Source organism: Lissotriton helveticus, chromosome 3_1, assembly GCF_964261635.1.
Source record: "Lissotriton helveticus chromosome 3_1, aLisHel1.1, whole genome shotgun sequence".
NCBI lineage: Eukaryota > Metazoa > Chordata > Amphibia > Caudata > Salamandridae > Lissotriton > Lissotriton helveticus.
This window is the reverse complement of record NC_136061.1, coordinates 37,038,426-37,062,439: the sequence shown is the minus strand read 5'-3', so window position 1 is coordinate 37,062,439 and position 24,014 is coordinate 37,038,426. Positions and strand designations below refer to the sequence as shown.

At 46.6% G+C, this 24,014-nt stretch overlaps 1 protein-coding gene across 3 annotated transcripts in view; it reads left to right on the top strand.

Annotated features, from left to right (window-relative positions):
* The window catches only part of LOC144824386 (rac GTPase-activating protein 1-like), a 247,063-nt gene that overhangs the window by 155,069 nt on the left and 67,980 nt on the right, over positions 1 to 24,014 (top strand). For all 3 annotated transcript variants that reach the window (XM_078683497.1, XM_078683498.1, XM_078683496.1), the window contains exons 10-11: positions 17,674 to 17,838; positions 20,539 to 20,634. In XM_078683497.1, coding sequence (XP_078539623.1) covers positions 17,674 to 17,838; positions 20,539 to 20,634 — 261 coding nt within the window. The remainder of the gene's footprint in view (positions 1 to 17,673; positions 17,839 to 20,538; positions 20,635 to 24,014) is intronic.

The window sequence follows — 24,014 nt, the reverse complement described above, 5'->3', positions numbered from 1 at the left end:
CATCTGCGTAGGAAAACAGGGTTAGCCCAGCTTGTTCGACTATGGTTGCCAAGGGTTTAACATAAATATTAAATAATAAAGGGCTAAGAATTGAGCCCTGGGGGACGCCGCGGGTGGAAGGACAAATGGCGGAGGCAGCTTTAAAAGAAAACACTTGGAAGCTTCGGTCACTAAGGAAAGACGCCAGCCAGGCCAAGGCCTGGCCTGCCACACCTAGAGATTTCAGAGAGTCAATGAGGATGGAATGTGACACGGTGTCGAAAGCTGCGCTCAAATCCAGCAGGATGAGCGCCATGGTGTTTCCCTGATCGACACCGTGCCTAAGACTCTCTGTCACCCCCAGGAGGGCTGTCTCGGTTGAGTGCCTAGGCCGAAAGCCCGACTGAGAAGGATGGAGAAATCCAGTGTTTTCAACCAGTTTGGAGAGCTGAGAATTTATATGTCTCTCCAATATCTTTGAGAAAATTGGCAACAAGGATATAGGGCGAAAGTTAGCAGGATTTGAAGGATCTGCACCCTGTTTTTTTAATAACGGTACAACCATGGCGTGTTTCCAAGGTTGTGGGACATGGGCCTCGCTCAGAGAAGCGTTGAGTAATTTAATGATGGGGGGATGAGTGAGGGGGTCTAATTGTTTTAATATTTTGGCCGGGAGAGCGTCCTGTGGGGAGCCCGATCTCACACTATTTAAACAGGAGAGGAAAGAAATGGCGTCTAAGGGCTGCCAAGTAGTGACTACTGCATCAGTGTCATTGTTTTCCAATTTTTGGACTATGTCAAGGGCAGTGTACATAGTACCTGGAGGTGTAGTGAAATTTTCATAGATAAGATCAACTTTATATATGAAATAATCCGCTAAGGACTGACACTGAGTGCCATCAAGTGCCGGGGGAGGAGAGATCGAGTTAGCACCAGTCAATTTTTTGACAACAGAGAAAAGCACCTTTGGGCAGTTTTGTGCATCAGTCACAGTTTTCCTTGTGTAGTCTGCTTTAGCAGTTTTACAACTGTAGTGGTATTTTTTTAAGGCTTCTTTATATGTGGCTTTACGTGAAGGTATGACAGTCTGCCACCTGGTGGTGCAGTTTCGAGATGAGCACAAGAACTGCTGTTCATTACTACAATATACATTAAACTGACTTACCTGCCGCCCAAGCCATTCATATATGTTTGGGGGCCTGGAACAGTCAGAATGGTCACACTTGTAGGAGTTGTGTTTGTGTTGGTTCTGTCATTGGCAGCTCTGGCAGGGCCACTGGGTGGTGCAAGGAGCTGTGGCTCATGACAAGGACCCTGGCACTTATTTATGTTTCACAGGTTAACCACATCGCTGCGGCAGCTATTCCGCCGCAGCGCTAAGAGGGCTGGGGGGCCTTGTGGCGGGCGCATGCTGGTGACGGAACCGCTCCGCCATCAACCGCAGTGGCGCTGTGCTGATGACGGAGCGGTTCCGTCATGGCCCCGCCCGCTCCATAGAACATGCCGTGCAGGCGCGAAATCAGCACCGCGCAGGCGCGTTGGGCGGGCCATGACGGAACCGCTCTGTCATCAGCACAGCACCACCGCGGCTGATGACTGAGCGGTTCCGTCATCAGCACGGAACCGGTTAAGCACGGCACACCCTTACTCAGCCGAGGGACCAGCCAAGCCCACGGGGACCTTTCTTTGCCCGCCAGATCCCAGGCTGACCGTGGGTCTTTCCTCATCTCTCGGAGCAGACTGTGGAGTTCACCTTGTTTTCTCATGAGCAGCAGCTCTGCTGTATTACAAATATGTAGAAATTTGAGTTGTTCAGAAATACAGATTGTCTGTGGCGTAGGAAGGCGGGTGTGGTGGGTGTGGGCCGCCCTGGGTGTCACCACTGTTTTAACCACATATTTTTGCCATTTCGTCAAGCCGGGGGTGACTAGAAATTTTCCACACCTTGTACCGCATGCAGCCATGAACCTCGTTGTGTAAAGGCGGTGAAAGTGCCGGCATTGTTATGGTTGGGTCAGACATTCCAGGGAAAAGCATTTTTGATTTTTCTTAATATCCTGGGTGCTCTTTGAATCCGCACTAAACTTTCCCAAAAAAGTATGTTTACATTGGATTGTACTTGCCAACTTCCGGACAGATCCATCAAGTGGAACCCAGAAAAGGGGGATCCCAAAATTGGCATTCCCCATTTTTACTCCTATAGGATTCTTTGCTCTTCAATACAGAAAAAACAGCTGAAGAGAATTGCATCAAAATGTCATGAAGGTAGAGCTTTTCTCAAGGAAGTGCAATTGCCTTTTTAAAAGTTTCTAGAGTTGGGCTTGAAGAGAAATTTTATAAATATATGGAAGTTAAACTTCAGAATTCACAAACTGTTGGGGCCACTATTACAGGACCTGGAGACTCAGTCCCCATTTCCTGGAACAAAAAATTGAAAGGGCATTATAGGGGGCTGCGTAAGAACACTCTGAGCCCCCATATATCGATTTTGCTTCTAGGTTCGCAGCCCCCTGTATTGGAGCCCTGAGTTCTGCAAATCCCAGGGAATTGTGAAAACAGTGCAAGCCTTATAGCTGGGTACTGCAAACCCAGGGCATGCTTCACCACAGCCGGGTACTGCAAACCCAGGGCATGCTTCACCACAGCCGGGTACTGCAAACCCAGGGCAAGCTTCACCACAGCTGGGTACTGCATACCCAGGGCAAGCTTCACCACAGCCGGGTACTGCAAACCCAGGGCAAGCTTCACCACAGCTGGGTACTGCAAACCCAGGGCAAGCTTCACCACAGCCGGGTACTGCAAACCCAGGACAAGCTTCACCACAGCTGGGTACTGCAAACCCAGGGCAAGCTTCACCACAGCTGGGTACTGCAAACCCAGGGCAAGCTTCACCACAGCTGGGTACTGCAAACCCAGGGCAAGCTTCACCACAGCTGGGTACTGCAAACCCAGGGCAAGCTTCACCACAGCTGGGTACTGCAAACTCAGGGGAAGCGTCACCGCAGCCGGGTACTGCAAACCCAGGGCAAGCTTCACCACAGCCGGGTACTGCAAACCCAGGACAAGCTTCACCACAGCAGGGTACTGCAAACCCAGGGCAAGCTTCACCACAGCCGGGTACTGCAAACCCAGGGCAAGCTTCACCACAGCAGGGTACTGCAAACCCAGGGCAAGCTTCACCACAGCAGGGTACTGCAAACCCAGGGCAAGCTTCACCACAGATGGGTACTGCAAACCCAGGGCAAGCTTCACCACAGCCGGGTACTGCAAACCCAGGGCAAGCCTCACCACAGCCGGGTACTGCAAACCCAGGGCCAGCTTCACCACAGCCGGGTACTGCAAACCCAGGGCAAGCCTCACCACAGCTGGGTACTGCAAACCCAGGGCACGTTTCACCACAGCCGGGTACTGCAAACCCAGGGCAAGCTTCACCACAGTCGGGTACTGCAAACCCAGGGGAAGCTTCACCACAGCCGGGTACTGCAAACCCAGGGCCAGCTTCACCACAGCCGGGTACTGCAAACCCAGGGCCAGCTTCACCTCAGCTGGGTACAGCAAACCCAGAGGAAGCCTCACCACAGCTGGGTACTGCAAACCCAGGGCAAGCTTCACCACAGCTGGGTACTGCAAGCCCAGGGCAAGCTTCGCCACAGCTGGGTACTGCAAACCCAGGGCAAGCCTCACCACAGCCGGGTACTGCAAACCCAGGACAAGCTTCGCCACAGCTGGGTACTGCAAACCCAGGGCAAGCCTCACCACACCTGGGTACTGCAAACCCAGGGCAAGCCTCACCACAGCTGGGTACTGCAAACCCAGGGCAAGCTTCACCACAGCTGGGTACTGCAAACCCAGGGCAAGCTTCACCACAGCTGGGTACTGCAAACCCAGGGCAAGCTTCACCACAGCTGGGTACTGCAAACCCAGGGCAAGCTTCACCACAGCTGGGTACTGCAAACCCAGGGCAAGCTTCACCACAGCCGGGTACTGCAAACCCATGGCAAGCTTCACCACAGCCGGGTACTGCAAACCCAGGGCAAGCTTCAACACAGCTGGGTACTGCAAACCCAGGGGAAGCTTCACGGAGCCATACCACAGCTGCGATTCCGGAACCATGGGCGCGAGTTCCATAGCACATCCGAATGTATCATGGGACTCGTAGACATGCTTCCGGAATCGCGGATGTGGTATGGATCCAATAAAGTTGTCCTATATCCAATGGTACCCGGCTGTGACGCTTGCCCTTGAGGCCCATAGAACTCTGAGTCTGCACTGGTGACCATGAAGCTAGCTCATGGATGGGCGAAACCTTTCAAAAAATAAAAAGGGAAGTCCTATCTGTAGACCAGGGTCTCCTGCCAACTGTGCTAAATAAAATAGTCTTTTCATGTCTAGGATGTAGAAGGGCTTCAGTTTTGCAAGCCGTGCTGCTTCACTCACCGCAAGAGATGGCTTTGTGACAAACCAAGCAGTGCAGTCTCACATAGTTTAATTTTTCCTGCAAGAATCTTCAGGCAACTTCTCTCCAGGATGGATTGCATGGTTGCAGTGCTGAAGATGTACTCACCTTTTCTGTGTTTCTCTTCCTCTTCTCAGCATTAACCTTCTGTTTATGCTAAGCATTAAGATGCTTGTGCACTGATGAGGGTCCATTGCTCTGTTTCCCTTGGTTGACCCTGCTTAGCTTCTTCTGGCAGAAAGAACAAGTCTCATACCTTGAGGACATTTTGTTTTTACCAGTTGCAATGCTGAGAAATTCCCTAACGATGGATTCTGGGGGCGATTTTGAACCATCAGCGTGAACATCATCCAGTTATTCATTTTCTTATTGTCTTTTATCACCTGGATTTTTCTTCTCCTATTCTTCTTGCCAGAAGCCATTGCAAGTGTACAAGAAGTTTTGGTTCACACAAAAAACATAAACCACAGCCAGAAAACTGTAGAGTCTCCTGTGCTGCAGGAATGTGAATGAGGGAGGAGTCCTGCAAACGGTGCCAGATAACCAAGGACTATTTGAACCTGGACGAATACATGCTCAGAAACCAACCAAACCTCTGCAATGGTCCATAAAGATTTACGGATCCTTCATGGACCCTGCAAAATACGCATGGGTGAGTGCGGCATGCCCTGGATTCATGGTCCTGGTGCCAGGAACCGCGAGCCTTGAATGGCAATTAAAATATATCTCTACAACGATAACTTTTCTTATATGATATTGTCATGTAGACTCTGAGAACACTTAGAACAATATGTGCCCCTATCACACTCTACTTTTTGAAAAGTCGAGGATTTTGCAGAACTTGTAAAGGAAGTCCCTCCGTGATAGCGCAAGAGTTTCCGAACCCTGAAAAAGACCTGCGGGCTGGAAGTACAATGTCCATTGGTGGATCCATCTATCCTTAAACGCCCAAAACAGAATGGAACGTTGTGATTAGTAACACACCAAAGTGACTTCAAAAAACAAGTTCTAATCCTTAAGAGACCGGGACCCAATCGTTGTGCAGCCACTGACCTGTATCCAACTCTGAAGGGCGAAGGATAGTCACAGTGGTGCCGGACAGTGCCTCAACGACCGCGCCAGTGGAGGCAAGGAAGAGCCGGCTTTAGTTCACAACCTCCATCAACAGAGATTCAAGATGAAGATATAAGTAAACCTACAAACACTTCAAAACGGAGTGATCACTTAGAAAGTTCCTCTCGTGGAAATAGTTCCACAACCCTTGAGGTGAGAAGCGGGTAAATATTTACAACAAAACTCACCCGCACTTTGAGCAACATGGCCGCTCAGGGGTGATGATGCATCTGTGAGTATTTCATCTCAAGGAGTTTTCCCTGAAGTACAGCAGAGGTGACTAGAAGAGGGTGAGGAGGAAGAAGCTGTCCCTCTTGAAGTCCTGCAAGCCCAGGACGAAGAAATTGATCCTAAGCTGATGATATTTTTAATCTGCTGCTGCACAAAGAGCATAAAACATAATATATCTGGGCGAAGAAAACTGTAAATTCTCCTCAAAAAATACCACAGCAGTTCTTTGCTAGCCTCATGAAGTTGTCCCACTGCAGACAGGAATTGCAAAAAGTTGTAATAAAAAATACTCAAGATTTTTCAAACGTTCAGTTTCAGACCCTGAAGCAAAATCAAAAAAGGTTCAATTTAAGATTACTAATAATAATATATAAATAAATTAATTTAACCTAAGTGCCATGTGGGCTGGCTGCCAGTAGAGGGCTGGATGTATATCCTTGCCGGATGCTGTTTAGTGGTTAATGGCTGCCAGCAGCGGGTTGGGTGTAGAGCCTCGCTGAAAGCTGTCTATTGGTTGTTGGCCGCCTGTAGTGGGTTGGAGCCTCGCTGGAGGTTGTCTAGTGGTTGTTGATCGTCTCCATTGGGTTTGATCCAGAGCCTCATTGTTGGCTGGTGGTTGGCTGCCGGCAGCGGGTTGGGTGTAGAGCCTCGCTGGAAGAGGTCTATTGATTGTTGGCCGCCTGTAAAAAACCTCAGAAAGTTACTAAAAAAACAAAGCTATAAGTAAAGATATGTTTAGATTACTTGTAACACCTCAATGTATTTAGAAAAACCTCTGAAATCAACTGGAAAAAAAACAAAATTGACGTGCTGTTATGAACCAAAATGATGAATTGCTTATGACCTCATATATGACATAACTTGCGATATGGTAAATGACCTGATTGATTAAATCCCTGATACCATCTCAAATGGCATAAGTGTGCTCATCAACGATGTCATTTGAGGTTGAGCAGGCAAAGGCTTCTTAAGGAGGCAGTGGAGGGTGGGGGGGGGTTAAGAGTTCAGAACTCTGCAAGCTACCAACATACAATAACTTCAGTGTCCAGCCAGTGGTTGTGTCTCAGGAAAGTAATTTTAATCTTGCAGGAAAACTACATACTGTACAATTCAATCGTTTGACGATACAGTGTGCGTTGAATCATGAGGTACTGAACTCTCCCCAGCACCCACCTTCCATCCCTCGGAGGCCGAGGCTCCCGCCATTACCGTCCCACGTGCACGGTTATAGGCAGGCACCAGGCTCAGGCGGAACCAATAGACACTATAAGGTATTGTCCAGTCGATAGCTTATATTTTAATGAAAGGAAAGTACCTTATTTGCACCGCGCACACAAGGTTCCCGGCTATGGTGTTGAAATCCTGTTTGTGATATTCAGTGAGGTGCTGTACCCCTTTGGTACCCTCCCGCCACTATCCGCAGTTTCCTGATGGTTCTACCCCCATGTACATAGCATGGGTCTAATGTTAATGTTAATGTTATAGGGTATTTATACAAGCACACGGCTACTCCAAGGAGTGTCCCGGCACTAAGGAGGTTAAGGCATGGGTTAGGCTCTGGTGCAGTTCACTTAAAAGTTCTTCAATGTTTCAACAGCCAGAAGAGTTCAGTTTGCTTCACCTGTTCAAGTTCTCTTTGTAAAAGTCTAAGTACTGTAGAAAGCCTTCTGCTGCTCGGTCTCTTGTTCCGCTCACAGGTGGGCCCGGTGGTCACCTGCGCTGCTGAAGAGGCAGCACTGATTGTGGTTGCATTCAGCACGTTTGCGGTGATAGCTCTTGCACTGCATGTGCCGCATCAGTGTCCTCACGTGAACCGCGGGTGGAATTGGTTTGGCCAAATCCAACAGCGGTTCTCACCTTCTCCAGTAGTAGCCTTCCCAGGACAGGTGCATCTGGAGCACTCAAATGAGCAGGTGTGACCTTTAACCAGTCACCAGTTGGTGATTGTCTTCAACAGTTGAAGCCTTTGGACTGATCAAAGCTTCCTCATCAGTGGCAATGAGGAATAAACCACTCCGATAGGAGCAGCACCCGTCTTTTAGGCACATGGCAGGATGCCGATAGCATGCCAGTGCTTGGCAATTCGAAGTTTTAGCGTAGTTCACGGTAAGAGTTGCTTGCGGAGAGCGATGGCCCCTGCACACATACTGCTATCCTGTCTTTGCTTCCTTTCCGGTGTCTGGCTCCGCTGGTTCTTCCTCACGTTGGGACCACGCTGGGCTTGTCCTCCTGAGCAGCTGCTCCCCCTGTAGGGAAGGCACTCTCCTTCCCTCTCTCAGCAGGATGGTTACTACACTCTTCTTCAGGTGGTGTTGCATCTCTGCTGGGAGACATGCAGTGGTTTCACAGAAGTTCTTTGATTACTCTACAGACCATTGTGGTCATTGGTCAATGACAACATGGGACTGGGGCACAGTGGGGTCATTTGGATCCCACATTTATCAGCTCTTTGGTAACAAGCTCCACATAGAATGTCTGTGGGGAGCCTGGTCTCCGCCCTTCCTCACTTCAAAGGCTGGATTTCCACCAACCAGCCACAGGAATGCAATCAACATATGGGGAATCTGCAGCCACCCTCCATCTTGTGCCACGCTAAACCATGGGCCATCCAAAACGCATCCCACGTGTCCCAGTACTGAGACCACATAAAGAGTCCTACTACCATATATGTGCTACACGCTAACTGCACATACGTGCACTCAACACACGCACAAAATGTCTGTGCGAGTATCTGGTGCTCTTGGAACAGCAGAACTTTACATGAAAGATCTGTAGACAGCACTCTCCCTGATTCACAGAAAGAGCTCTGCTCACACTGAGTTTCAAAAACTTTACACAATGCCACCACCGCTTTGTGACTTACCCGGGGCGTGGACATTAGTCCTATGCCTGCCATCAGGGGCGTGGTTGGTGTGTCCTTCTAGGTCACAGAATAGGGTATGGACCTTACATATAGGTCTTGGCCTCTGCGCAAACGCTACATTAACATGGTACCAAGGCAAAACAAAAAGTCATGATACCAGTTTCATATGCTCTCGGGCTAAGGTATACTTCTGTTTAACATGCAGGGGACATTCCTGTCTCAAAATATATAGTGCAAGAAAAATAGGTCATGTTTTCGACTTCTTCTGAAGTGGTCATCTAAACAGCAAAATGTGAGGTTCTGGCTTGTGAATCATACAGTGAACTCTGCTCTGACTGCTGAACTCCAAGGCTCTGTCATTCCATCTCATTTATCAAGTAAGCTGTTGGGGCTATCTTTGCAATGTGCTGGGGCAGCATCAAATGTTCATACTCCGACGTATCCTATGGTGTGCAGTCTGATATTGGTAGGGCCTTAAAAATGGACCTACTTCATCTGTTATGTTGTATTCTAAAACCAACATCTCCAGCCAGTGGTAAAATGGAGATTACATATTTTCCATCAATGGCACGCTATGTTCTAGAATGAAATGTATCAGTACATATGTTATCCACACATTTTAATACAGGAAGGCTACTTGATTAGACATTTTCAGGCTTTAAGGAGTGCTTATGATATGTATTTAGTATGAAACTCATTTGCCGGTCTTACATATACACCATGGATCCCTTTAATGTAAGAAAGTTGCACGTGTATTTTTATCATAAAAATAGGAGTTACTCATATTAAGTCCACACAGAAATTTCTTGTCCAGTTTAAGATCCAACAAAAATCTTTTTGTCAAGGAAATAAGATTGTCACCCTGTGTGGCATAGTGTTTTTTTACATTTTTTTTTTTTAGAGTTTTATATAGCGCGAACCTTACGCGAGACATCGGGTATCTGAGAGCTTTACACATGCACCAGTATCGTAACAGTAGGACACACTCATTTTTAGGTCTCGCCTATGCAGCACGCATGCGTTGCATACGCAAAAGACCTTTAGCAATCGCTTCGGCTTTTCAGCCAAAATCGTGCACGCGTTCCATTGCCTTCAATGGCAACGCGTGCACGTTTGGCGATTCCCTTGCGGGAGCAAGCTTGACACCATATGTTTGTAATTAACTTACAAACACATGGTGCCCCTGGCTCGCTCCCACAAGGGAAACACTTTGTGAGCAATCACATTCCCCTCCCCCCCCTCCCCCCACCACTCCCACTTTTAGCATGAGGCGAGCACGTGCTTGTTTGTAGGAAGTTAATTACAGGCGTCTAAGTTCAGATCTCCGCAACTATGATTTTTTATTTCTCTCTTGTGTTTCCCTTGCGTGGCACGCTCGAGGTTTCCAACATTTGCAATTAATACTGAGTGGCTTCAAGCCAAACACTGAACCGCTGCTAAAGCGAATTTAAATGTCAGAACAGCAGATTTCTCTGTGTTATAAAGAAATGTTAGTACAAGAGCCCGGTGTGAAAAGGCAATGATTTGATGCACAATCAAAGCAATATGTCCAGCGGTGGCTTTCATTTCTAAGGATCGTCTTTCAGTGTTCTCCTCATACTTTTCATATTTTTTAAACAGGGTTTATTTATTTATTTATTTATTTATTTTTAATATTTATAGAGCGCTGCATTTACCCGTGGGCGTCTTGGTTCCCTCCTTTTCTCCAAGCACCTCAACTCCTTATAATACACTACCTGCTTTGATGGTTTCAGTCATTAGCAAGTATATTTCCTGGCCACACAACTAAATCAAAGGATGAATTAAAAAGCAACCCTTGCTCCATTCAAGAGAAATTCAATCCTCGAATAGTATTGATGGTAAGATGCTTCAAGGCCTGGCAGAAGTCTAGGGCCGCACACTAAGATACCTGGCTTTTGCATTCACACTTGAACGCTTGAATCAATGAGCTTTCAATCAGCTGAAATGAAAACTATAACTTGGAGTAAAATCATCCTTTTTTGCGTTATGTTTGCTATTTAATATTCGAAAGGGATATTCCCCGTCACTAATAATGTACGTAGCAATTCCCATGTAGCGAAGGAGCCCGCCTACTGGAACCGTCTTTCATTAACACCCTTGAGGAGGAAGGCAAGGACCATGAATTGAAAGCGAAAAAGGAGAAAGGTAAACCTTAAAATCCTCCGATGCACGTGAGGCATCTAGATGCTGAGGAGCAAATTCTCCAAGTACAAGGACACAACAGAATGCCCGGGAGCTACCAGACCGATGATCATCTAGAAGGTGTCCATTTCGAAGTGTTGCGCTTCCCCCAACGTATTGATCGTACCAAAGTCCCTTGTCGATTTCAACCCCTGTGGTAGTTCCTAAACAATCACCCCCGCATCAGTTTCTGAATACCTGTGCCTAAAACTGACCACATGATTGGGTACAAGAGCCAAGGTGAGGACATCAAATTGACTCTTGGAGGAACTGAAAAGCACTCCTGCCTATAGAGCCGCTTCACATTTTCCAGTAGTCACCGCTCTGATGTAGAGCCCCCCGACTGATGCAGCAAATGGCTGGTCGTGCCTCTCACCAGAAGACTAGATCGCGGGAGTAGCTAAAAAAATAATATACCCTCAACCTTGAGCCACACCCTGGATGGCAGTGCTCTACCAGGCCAGTTCAGTCGTCATTCAGGGGAATTCTGCTCCCCTGAGGAAATATGAAATTTGCTTCCTTCCCTCCTTTTTGTCTTTCTTTTCTCTTTATTTCCGTTTATGTATTATGTTCATCAATCCCTATCATACCTTCTTTCTTTCTATCCTTCTTTCTTATCCGTTCCTCCATCCTCCTCTCAGCCCTTCCTCCTTTTCATGCTCTCTTCTGTTGTACTATCCTCTTACAATTGTATTCATGAGATGCTTCTTGCAGACTATCAGACTCTCATCAGAGTCAAAGAAGCTGCAATCAAAATGGTAATTACATTTTTTTATATTAATCGTAAATGCTCAGTTAATAAAAAAAGACGCTAAGTGTGAGCATTTGAAACTCAAAATGAAAGCCGCCACTCACTCCTATTGAAGTACTCACCTTAGCATGATATAGAAGCTTCTTGTGCATGTTGGGGAGCATGAAAGAAATTACAAACATACAAGATTAGAATCCAAGTTATCAAATGTATGAAGTCCTTTAACCACTCTGGTCTCCTGGCATCCATTAGGGCTCACTATGGTAGTGATGTTTGGTGAATGCATTTTCACTCTGCGGCTGGGATAGATTCAACGCTTTGTCCCAGTTCAAGATTTCAGTTTCGTACGTAGTCCCCTTTTTGGATGTCAAAATACAGCAGCAGGACAAGGCAGGAAGCGGTAACCAGGCAGAGCTCCATCAGGCCAGATATTTCTACAGTGAGGTGCATCCAGCTGAATCAGCTTGCAGCATGGTGAAAAGCTGTGAGCGGCTATCACTTCGTTTTCCTGCCTGCAGAGGGCGCACCCACCCTGGGGCAGTCACAGGAACTTGTCCTGATCTTCCAGAGGTGGAAACAATGATTAAGTACCACTTTTCTCCAACTTCTAGAAAACGTCCTCCTGATCACTCCTGCAGCCCTTAGCTCCTCATTGCTGACTTCTAGGCACCATGCCTCCTCCTAGCCAGGGTTCCTGCAGGGCCCAGCTTATAGTGGTCAATTGTGGCTTTTCAGAGTCCTTGTGACAGGCAACAGGAGGTCGTCCACGTGCACAGTGGAAAGCACTTCCAATTTGTGGGTGCCAGCAGGTGTCAGAAGTCCACGGTTCTTCTGTCTTCTTTCAGGCAGAGTCTGAGAGTGAGAGGTATCTTCTTCCCAGGTCTAGGAGCGTTCTGAGGAGGTGGCGGTGAGGTGCCTGCCCTATCCTGAGCGGTAGCCAGAGATTGGAGGATTTCCTACACTCAATCCGGACTACTCTCTCGCAGTATCCCCACTTCCTTTTTCATCACTTGGTGTACTACAAAAATCCCCAGAAGCCTTAAAACCAAAATGGATATTGCCATCCTTCCTCTAGAGGAGCAATGGCCCCGCCCCCCCAGCCACAGACCTATTTAGGTGATGTGCCATTCCTGCTGTCAGCATCCAAACCAGTTTTCCTTCCTGCTGGGGCTGAAGCTAGAACGTCTAGGATGGATTGGGGAATTAATGGGTATTAGAACATTGGAATGTTGGGAGCTCCATTGAAAACAATGGAGTGCTCCGGGCTCATAATGGCTGGTATAAGCCTGGAGCTCCAACATTCCAAGGATTCTTTGTTCAAAGGCTTCAGGGACCCTGAGGGGATTCCAATCCTCTCACGCTCCCATAAGGCTTTGTTCTTTTTTGTTGGAACATTCTGCCCTCTAGTGGCAGAATGTTCTAATAGCCTTATAGCCCTTCGTAGCTGGGCTATACCGGCTATTAAAGGCCCTCTCCCTTGTTAAAGGCCCTCGCCTTCGGCTCGGGGCCTTTAACGCTGGAGAGGGCCTTTAATAGCCGGTATAGCCCTCTACGGCGGGCTATAAGGCTATATTAATGAGAGCATTTCCTGCCTGCCATATTTGACATCAGGGAGCAAAAAGAAGCATGAAGACGGTCCAGTGTTCTACCATTTATTCCGGTCTGCCTGCCGTATTGCTAATGCCTGTCAAGTGACTAGTTGTTGACAAAACCCGCCTGCATCAGCCCAGAGGCCAGGCTCTTGTCCCCTGGGAGCAGGGTTGTTAGCCTGGGATGTGCATTAGGCATCTAGATTTGCGCTGAGAGGAAAACTAGTTCTAAACTCAATGGGCTATCTGATTTTTTTTTCCATTACAAAATTTGGGATATATACACTACGTTTGCCCCGATCCCTGACACTGGGGCGGTTAACAGCGACGCGCTGACCACCTTCGACCCTATCTCTATCGATACCTCGTGTCAGAAACTCCTATCATGCAAATCCGGCTCTCCTACGGATCCCTGCCCGGCTCAGTTCTTCAGTATTCTAGCACCTCCCATTATTTATCTACTGAACCATATCTGGAAGGCCTCTCTTTGCACTGGTACCTTCCACACAGCCTGGAAACAGGCCTTACTAGTGCCTATTTTCTAAACATCTGATGCAGACCCTGCAGTCTACAAAAAACTACCAACCTATTTCCCTTTTACCAGCGCCAGCTAAAGTCTTGGGAAAATCAGCTGAGGAACAACTTTCCAGCTATCTGGAATCTCGACATCTTTTTCATGACTCTCAGTGCGGGTTTCGATCTGGCTACAGTACTGAGACCGCCCTCCTAGAAGTCTCAGAGACTGTCCCGGAATGCGTGGATTCAGGCAAAGCAGCCATGTTGGTGCTTCTTGACCTGTCTGCGGCATTCAATACGGTCTCTCATTCCATCCTCCGACAGAGACTGTATAACGCAGGGATCCAAGACACTCCCCTGTCTTGGATTCGGTCTTACCTTAGCGGCCAGACTCAACAAGTCTCTCTCCACCCTTTTGTCTCTGATGAGAAACCCTTGAGTTGTGCGGTCCCCCAGGTCTCTGCTTTGAGCCCCTTCTTCTTTAATGTCTACCTTCGTTCCCTGGCGGCACTGGTAGAATCCTGTGGGGTGAGAGTGATCGCATATGCCGACGACACGCAACTGGTGTTTTCCTTTGATGATCGCTCCGAGGCCTCTTTGGCAAATTTTAGAGACTGCACGTGCCACATCTCTTCAGGGATGTCATTAAATACTCTCAAGCTCAACTCGGACAAAACCGAGGTCCTTTTCTTTAAACGAAAAAGCTCCCCATCCCCGTTGCTTTGGTGGCCATCAGAGCTGAACCCACCTCCCAAACTTGTGGACTCGGCTGGGAACCTTGGTTTCCAGTTCGATAATGAGCTGTCCTTCAAATCTCAAATTAGTCGGGTGTCTTCTTGCTTTGGCAAACTTCACATGCTTCGTTAAATCCTCCACTTTCTTCCCCTGGGGTCCCACCAGACCTATGAAAATAGTCTTTATCTTGTGGCGCCAGGCTATCTGATCAGACGCCTTCAGCTGATTCAGAAAGCAGCAGCGAGACTGATGTGTAAAATTCCATATCACCATTAGATCACACCCCATTGGAGGAAGCTCGGCTGGCTTCCCGTGATCAAACAAATTCAATTCAAGGCTCTCGGCTGCTTTCAGGACTTTCAAAGGACGTGGCCCTGCCTACCTTAGAGCTCGACTCAAGCTCTCTCAACTCACTCGCTCTCTCAGATCTAACCACCTTCGCCTTCTAGGGGAAATATCCTTTACAACGCAACTTTTACCACGCAGTGCCTTTACGACGCAACTATTACAACGCATGTCATTACAACGCATTGTGCTGGGGGCGCTCTAGGATAGGGAATAGATATAATTTACTATCCAACACCTTCCCTACTATCCACGGGGACTGGAGTTGGAATAGTAAATTAAGCTATTCACTATCCAGCACACCTAAGCGCTATGCGTTGTAACAGCATGCGTTGTAAAAGCTGCGTTGTAAAGGCATGCGTGGTAAAAGCATGCGTTGTAATGTCATACATCCCCTTCTGGTGACCCCCCCCCCCGCTTTCGTCGGTCCAGAATAGGTGGCAGAGCCTTTGCAGTGACCACTGCCAAAGTCTGCAACCGCCTCCCCCTATCTCTGCGTATAGCTAAGTCTGAAGCAATATTCCCACGTACCCTAAAGACCTGGCTATTTTCCAGCCCCTAGACCCCTTCTGGGTCCTTCCTCTGCCATAGCGCCAGGACATTCCTGTTGGGGGTAGCTGTGCGCTTTATACATTTCTAAATAAATAAATCGACTTTCTCTAAGGCAGGATAAAGTGCGCTTTGTTAAAGTTATCTTTCCACTAACGTCATCAAGCATCTACTTTCACCATTACATTATATTTTTTTGAACTTTTGATAAATAATTTAAAATAATTTTTCTAGCACTTTTACAGTTAGGTATATAAAATATTTGTTTATATTTGGGCCTGTTTCTGAGTAATGCAGCTTTACCTACACAGTGAAAACGACTTTTGCACAATTGTTTTGCTGTGAGGCCATACTATCTGTGGTGTGCCCCATTTTTCTATATTAAGGACCCTGCTGACATACAAGCCACACTTTAGGGGTGACATATGTAATATATAAAAATAGGTTTCCTGCTGTGAAAAAGTCCTTTTTCATGCCATGTGTCTGCAGTGCTTTTAAACTGTAGCGTAACTAGAGTGCAGCGGTGCTAACTGGGGACAAATATGTCTCTGATGTATGTAGGTGATGTGAATACCCGCTACAGGCCACATATGACATTTAGCTTCCATACACCTGGTGCAACTTGAAATGGCCTTACTGGACAGTTCATCCCACCCATTAGGCAGAGCATTAATGGCAGTGTCCTAGTTGAGATTTAGGATCCAGAAAAAAATGAAAACATCCTAGGTAACTGTGGGCCTTTGACCTGAGTTGCCAATCACAGTTGTATAAACCTGAAGGTGTGTGCCCCAGAGCCCTGTCCGTGCCGCCCCCTCACACACTGAACGGAAGGAGAGAAGGCGATTACCGAGGAGGGCAGAACCTCATGATGAACGCAGCCCTGTATCCTGCAATGACTGAATGGTATAGGTATGTATGACGTTACAACGCATACTTTTATCATGCATGCTTTTACAACGCGGTATTTACAACAAATACCTTTACAACGCATAGTGCTTCGGGGCGCTGGATAGTGAATAGTTTAATTTACTATTCCAACTCCAGTCCCCGTGAATAGTAGGGAAGGTGTTGTATAGTAAATGAAATCTATTCCCTATCCTAGAGCGCCCCCCAGCACAAGGCGTTGTAATGGTTTGCGTTGTAAAAGTTGCGTCGTAAAGGCACTGCGTGGTAAAAGTTGCGTTGTAAAGGATGAAAACCATGGTATAGTATTGAATTTTGCTGTGAGGTTAAATGTATTGTATTTTTTCAAAGACAAGGTCTGGTCTGGACGCTCTGGTCTTGTGCCTGATGGTCGACTGTCGAGTTCTCAGCTCCCCACACTAGTTCTTGAGAACCCCGAGACTCCCTCCATCGGTACCCCGAGAATCAAGGGTGGATGGATTGTACTTGGCCCAGTTTACAAAGCCATAGTGTGGCTAGACCCAGGACGCCAGCGGCAAACTAACCCAACCTCCACGGTTGGGGCCCAGTATCTCCTGTCTGCCCTGCGGCCCTTCAAAGGGAGCTGGACGCTTATAAAGTTTATCACTTATCAGTGTAGAACCACCTGCCCAAATTAGTATTTATTTGTGTTTGGTAATGTCTTGTATGTGGTATAATAACGGGCTGATTCGCAGAAACCACCCCTTTACGACCGGTATTTTTGCATATGGGATGCAACTTTCCGAATGCAAAAATCGCAATTTAAGGAATCGCTAAATTTGCGATTACTTAAATTGCATTTGCATTTAAGGAATTCCAAATTGCGATGCCTTAAATGCAATGCAATGAACAAAAAAGTAGCGATTTCGCAAATATGACCCGCAAATTAGTCAATCTAAAGTTGGTGGTAATTTGCGATTCCTTTGAAAAAAGCACTAAACTGCATATTTCAAAGTCACATGTTACACACACATGCCCTTGGGGCATGTGTGTGTGCAACATGTGGATAAATTGTAATTTCAGGGGTGCAACAGAGTATCCTTTTGGAGCCCTTGCACCCTTGAAACTGCATGAGCAATTTGCGAGTGCGTATTGGGTACTCGCAAATTGCGCAAGCAATTCCCATTCATTCCTATGGGCCTCAATTCCTTAATTGCGACTCGCAATTTACGAGTTGCAATTAAGGAATTTGTAGAAATCGTAAATGTTTTTGCGATTCCTACATGCATAGGCAACAGCGATTCTTTAATTGCGATTCCTTAATAATAGCAATTAAAGAATCGCTATTGTCTTCGTTGATGCATGTGCACTTCAGAAACTTAATAAAATCCTCGCTCATAGAGTTCGCCACCCTATGGCAGTTCGCACCACCACAATGTCTTGTAATGTAACATGTTCTAACTTCTTGTCTGCCTCAAAGGTGATCCTTGCTGAGACGTGTGCGGCCTGCGGCAAGAGAACACGGTTCGGCAAAATGTCGCTGAAGTGCCGGGATTGTCGATTACTGATTCACCCCGAGTGCCAGGATGCCTGCCCCAAGATCTGCGCCCCCGGCACCGTGATGATCCCAGTGAAGATAGGACAGGTGAGGTTCCCAACCTTTATTTCCCCTTTTAAACACAGTCCCTGGGACAGAAATTGTGTAAACACATCAACTGCACTTGGGTAGATTGTCTTATACACTCCCACATACAGTCATGTTCACGTGCAACTCCTTCACACCCCCTTGCATTGCTGCTGGACCTGCACCAGGTAGCACACCTAATAAATTATAGTGGAAAAATAGCCCCCTTTTTAGGTTTTGCTAAAGACCTGTTGTGAGCTTACCGAGAACGTGCAGCAGGCTACACTCCCCCATTGCTTACAGTTTGTTGGCTTTATGTGCTGGCTTTTTATTGGATGGCTTGCTTTCCGCTTCTTGCATTTGTCCATCTCTTGAAGCATAACTTCATTGCCATCCTCTTGATTGGCTGACTTGTATCCTTCCACTGCTCCTTTTAGGGAACTACTTTTTGGTTAAGCACGCTATGAGAGTGCATGTGTTTTTAAGCTCTCTTCCTCATGTGCTTCTCTCCCGCCAAACTCCATCCCGTCCCCGCCTTCCCTTTGCTCTTTCCCTTGTTTGCTTCTCCCACCCCCGTGATGCAGTCTCCCTGTTGAGGTTCTTCCTTGCGCCCATGTTGGTTTCACCCTGTCTGCTTCTCACTCCACCCCTCATGTTGCTCTCTCCCCCTTGTGCTGCTCACCCACCTCAGACCAGAGAGGGTCACTAGAGAGCCTGTACCCGTGCTAGGTTTTAGAAGCGTTCTGCTGGAATTTAGGGAAAGGGAAACGTTGTGGCTGAAAAGGGACCTTCTGTGTTGGGTTGGAGAGACCAACGTTCCAAGTTTAAGGCTCTCTGCCTGGCCCATAAATACTTGAATGGGGCAGGACGGGTACCTTTGAAACATCTTTTCTCATGGCACCATCCAGGTAGGCAGCTAAGATCGACAAACACCAGACTGATGCTGGTTCCGCCGATCCGAACCGCCAGCTGGGGAGGTCGGAGCCCGGCCTATTGTATGGCAAAATTATGGAATGCTCTTCCTGCATCGTTGAGAGGGTTGAAGTCCCTCTCCTCCTTCAGAAAACAGTTAAAAACTTGCCTATTCTCAAATTAGCCGACCTTCCCCGTCCAAAGGATCTTACTCTAGTTCAGCGCCAAGACACCTCCGGGTATACGCGCGCTTTATAAATTTCACTAACATTAACATTAACAATGTGATCTGACCTAAGATGTATCCCAGCAGCCCTGAGATGTTGTTAGTAGTGTCGAAGTCTAATGTAAAGTCTCGAAACAGTTCCCGTAGGTGTTTACTGGAAAGACAACGTCTGGATGGCTTCCAACATAGAATTGTTTTGAAAGACAATGCCAATCCAGTGGTCCACAGCATCTGGAAAATACTTGTGGTGTTAAGGTAAAAAATTGTAGAGTTGAAGAAAGTAAGAGACTCTGGAAACTTATGAATAATTGAACCTGTGGAGTCTTCAGAATGGATTTCTCATTTGGTGGTTGGACAAAGGTTTATAGAGTTTGAAGTGCAGACGGATCACAAACCACTCAACTAACTTGTTAACATCTAGTGGACTAGAGAAAGCTTGTCCGAGTATCACAAGTCTTTCTATGTGGTTGCAAGGCTGCCGCTAGAGTGTGTTATGCACTGCGGCAAGGACCAGAAAGGCAGATTGCATAAGCAGATTGTCGTTCCCATTGAGGAAAACGCCACAGGATGAAAGGGACGACAGCCAGGTTGAGGTTATTGAAGCAGAAGGGTTGAGAAGCATTGACGAGAAAGAACGGTTGGAAGAATTGGAAAAGGAGGGTGGGTTTACAAGACGTAAGGTGGTTTGTAAGTAAAGGGTGGGCAAACTAAAAAAGGAACGTATGATGCTACTAAAGGGTTTTGGGAAGTGAGTGAGAACACCGGCTTTCTAATAAGAAGTGAGAGTTAGAAGATTGTTCTACCATCCAGTTTAAGGGATAACATTTAAGCATGTGCCGTAAGGGTCCTCTGTACTAATAACAAAAGGGGGTATGGCTCTGATCAGTAAGGCTGAGCCTAATAAAGTTAAACAACAAGAAGAAATGCCAATACTGATATCTACCTTCTGGACCAAAGACTACCAAAAATGCACAGACCACCGTTCAATGCATTCGTATGCTATTTAATAGCTGTTTATTTAGAAAATATTGTTTAGTAAATCATTTGAAATTCAGACAAAATTACAAAACAATTATTTCATACCACCAATGGAAGTGGACAATAAAAAGTCAACACAAATCACACATTCCTTCATTCATCACGAGTCAACCGTTTCACAATCACGCAAACATGAGGGTCATCTGGGCATTGTAAAAATAATCAAAAGTTCCTACGGGTAGTCTGAACGCCTTGTGCTAGCCTGGATTCCCCAAACCCAACCATGCCAACATCCCATTGCATCATCACCTTCTCTCATCCGCACTCACCATTCCTAGCACCAGCTCACACATGCAAGGATTAGCAAGACACAGGACACCACACAGGACAGCTGGCTAGTGGCTTCTGGACTACTTACCGTGTGGTGAGGTTAGAGCCTCCGGGGGAGGACTTGATGGTGGGGGAGGGGAGGGTGGGTCACTATCATTTTTGACCCGGGACTTACAAACCCCCGTGAGTGTCCTGTTGAGCTCTCCTGATGCCGCCTCTGCTGATACATAAGCTCCTCCTACTCACTGTCCATGTAACTCTCTCTCGCCCCCTAGTGGTCCCTGGCAGATTTTGCACCAACCACAGCCCCCAGGATTCCTGCCCTGGTCATCCAATGCGTGAACGAGATCGAGCTCCGAGGACTGAAGGAGGTGAGGAACCACGCGTGGTTTGTTGTTACTTGTCGTTCGCATTGTCATTTGTATACTGCAGGTGTGAGCTTGTAGTGGTCTTTCCTTGGCTTCTTTACAGGCCGGAGCGCATATACTTCATCCAAAGATTGGGAGGCCTGGGAATCACTTTAATTATGCTGAAGTTATCAGAGTAATTTCAGTAATTCCTCTTTGATGTGGAATTACCGATAATAGCACAATCATGTTCACTCACATAATTAAGATTAATTTGGGGTAAAAAAAATCCTATTGAATGAATGATGAATAAATGATTTGTTTGTTTCAATTAATTAAAATTGTTACAAAGACTGGTCGGACTTTTCACTTATCAAACATGAGTAAAACTCGATCATTTTATTAAAAAAAACTGTTAATCATATCTGCAACGTACGCATTTCACTTAAACAAATCTAATAGTCACTACAGTAAGCAGCGAACAGTGATTAAAAGGAGAACACTGGGTCACAACTGTGGTCTACCTCCATGCCTTGACTGAGTCATTATTTAATACTTCTTACACCGGATGTGCAAATTTCACTAACCTTGCCAATTCCATTGAATCTCCAAATTAAAGAGGAATTTCATGGCATCTATACAGGTGCGTATTCCATATTTTAAAAACAAAGGTTTCAATAAAGTGTGACGGGCAGGATTCAAACCGTGGCATACGCAAACCAAGTGGGGCAAGGATTCTTCATGCTGATGGCACAGTCTACAATTGCTGTCTGCCTCTAATTTTTTCCAACTGATATTAGTGTCTTTTATCGGTAATACCATCAATCTCACTGCCAAAATTTGCTTCAAAATTCTTATTCAAGGCAGAATCAAGGTATGGCTGTCTCAATTTATCGTGGAAGTAACTAGCTAATAACCTGATGTTACTGCCAGAAGACTCTAGTTCCTTCATATCCTCTTCCTTGAAAAGTAATCTGACTTGCATTCTTAGAATGGTTTTTAAAATTCCGTGTTGATGAATAAAAATCCTGCCAATTGGACAAGTCCAGTTGCAATTCGGTGCAAGCAGTTAAAAGGCCGTTGGCCCATGTGTTATTGCTTTTCACAAATATTCCCTTCAAAATTGCCTTCCTTAAGTTTGGGGGCGGGGGGGATGACCTCTCGATAATAACGGGCAATCGATAACCAATGACACTGTTTGTTTAGGCGAAATTTGAGACGTACCAAGGTGTTCCGGGCAAGAGCAGGTATATGAAAAATCTGTTTGAATGCGCAGCAGTTGGGCACGTTGCATGGAGTTAATTGATGCCGAGGGAAATGCTAGTTGGCCATATGAAATTGAAGGGAGTAGCTTGGCTCTTATAACTTTTCTGATGGGTTCAGTTGACCTGCTTAATTTGGAGTTCAATTTACAAAGGGCAGACGTCACTGCCTTGGCTTTTGATTCGATGGATACAGTGTATGCTGTAGATTTCCCACTGCTCATAATCCAAACCCTGAGTAGTTGTATTTGGTGGTTGTTGCTGTTTTCAGGTTGCCCGTGCTCCATTGTTTTGTAGTTAGGTCTCACCTAGCATTGCAGCGCGCATGGGCTGCTCGCTCCGCGAGCGCTAATGTGATCAGGAGATTTCAGAAGGGGACTTGAAGACCCACCCATCATTTTCATTGGGTTGCGTCAGCGTTTATGCTAAACGCTGGCTTCCCATTGAAAAGGATGCTTCTTAGTTACCGCCCTGTCTCCCTGTTGGACGGCCCATCCGGACTGGGTCATCCGCTTCATGGCTGTTGTGAAGGAATTTATTTTCTCAAGGGGAAGTGTACGTGTAAACACATCTGTTTCATTCAGCCCCGTGTTTATTTTTGCATCGCGCTTTCACTCAAAGTGAAAGCGCAATGCAAATATAAGCTGTTTCACTCAGCTCAGTGTTAATTTTTGCATTGTGCGATGCAAATATAAACAAGCGGCTGCCTTTCTGCAATGGCGGGGCGTGGGGGCTTTCTGCAGCAAGTTCTGGTCTGTGTGGGAATCTCCCTGTGTTTGTTGTTTCTGTTGCTGTTTGTGTGTCTTGTGCCATTACTGTGAGCTGTGAAGAAACCCCCGTCTGTGCCTTGTGTTGGGTAGCCTCGGCTGGAGCTGCGCCTCGTTCTAACCCGCTGTGTCTGTATTGTGTACAGTAAGCTCTGCAGAAACTCCCCTGTGTGCCTTGTAATACTGCCATTAAATCAGAATCACTCGTTGACCCCTGTGTATGCATGTAAGTTCAACTGTGTGACTCGTGTTAGTCAGACCAATGAGGAGCTCACCCGTAAGTGTCTGTAGGTCTTGTGATATTGGAATCTCAGTAGCAGTGCCCTCTAGCCCTGGTGTGACTGAAAAATATCCTCCATTATCGGGGTCTTCCCAAATACTTACGCAAAGGCTGACAGAGCCCCCCCTCGAGATTTCTATAGCGGGCGGTCATGAATGAACTGCCTCTCTGCGGCCATCAGGGCCATTCTTTTCCAGGATGTCAAAGATCATACCAACGTTTAATAAGCCATATCTGTGGGGGGTGTACCAGTCCCCTCCCCGTGAAACACATACTTGTGCTGCGAAGAGTACTCCGCAGCAATATTGGACCCCTTCCAGGCATCTGCTGAATTGCAAGCAGCCACCATGCTTGCCAAGCGACGGGGGAGAGGGGAGGGTGCTCTGGAATTAATTTCCTATCCGCAGAGCTCTTTGATTTTGGGGGGCCTTTATGATCGCAAAGGGAACCGCGAATCGTTTGTTCCGGCTGGGGTTAAATTTGACATCCCCCTCTCTCATTTGCCTCCCCTTCCCACATTTGCCTCCCTTCCTCCAACTTCCCTGCACACGCCCGCAGCCCTCCCGCCACCATTCCTTAAATTAGATTACTTGATACTTGATGTAGGTTTGGCTGCTCAGTAATCACAGGGATTTAAGAGTGCAGCGAAGAGGGCAATGAAAGCACCCCACCTTCCCTTACTGCTGCTTTAGCTGGGAGTACATAGTTTTCATTCTCAGTGTGGGTTTGTTGGCAGCAAAGGGGCTCGTCCACCTCGTGTAGGCTTGCGGGAGACTTAAGTAAAAGTGAAAGAGGCGGACATGGTCATTAACGATGCCATAGGTCTCGTATTTACGCAAATTTAAGCTATTGGCATTGTAAATGACAATGCCTTTTATTTATGTTTTAAAAACAAAAATAAAAGGCATTGTTATTTGCAATGTCAATAGCTCGGACTCTCGTAAATGCTTGACCTGTTGCATTGCAAATGCTTGGTTTATTTGCATACTTCCCAAAAATTACTACCTTCGTTTTTCCTGCATTTGCTCTTAAGTCATTTTCATCGTTATAGATTCTTAATGCATCCAATGTTCGTTGCATACCCGTTTTAATATG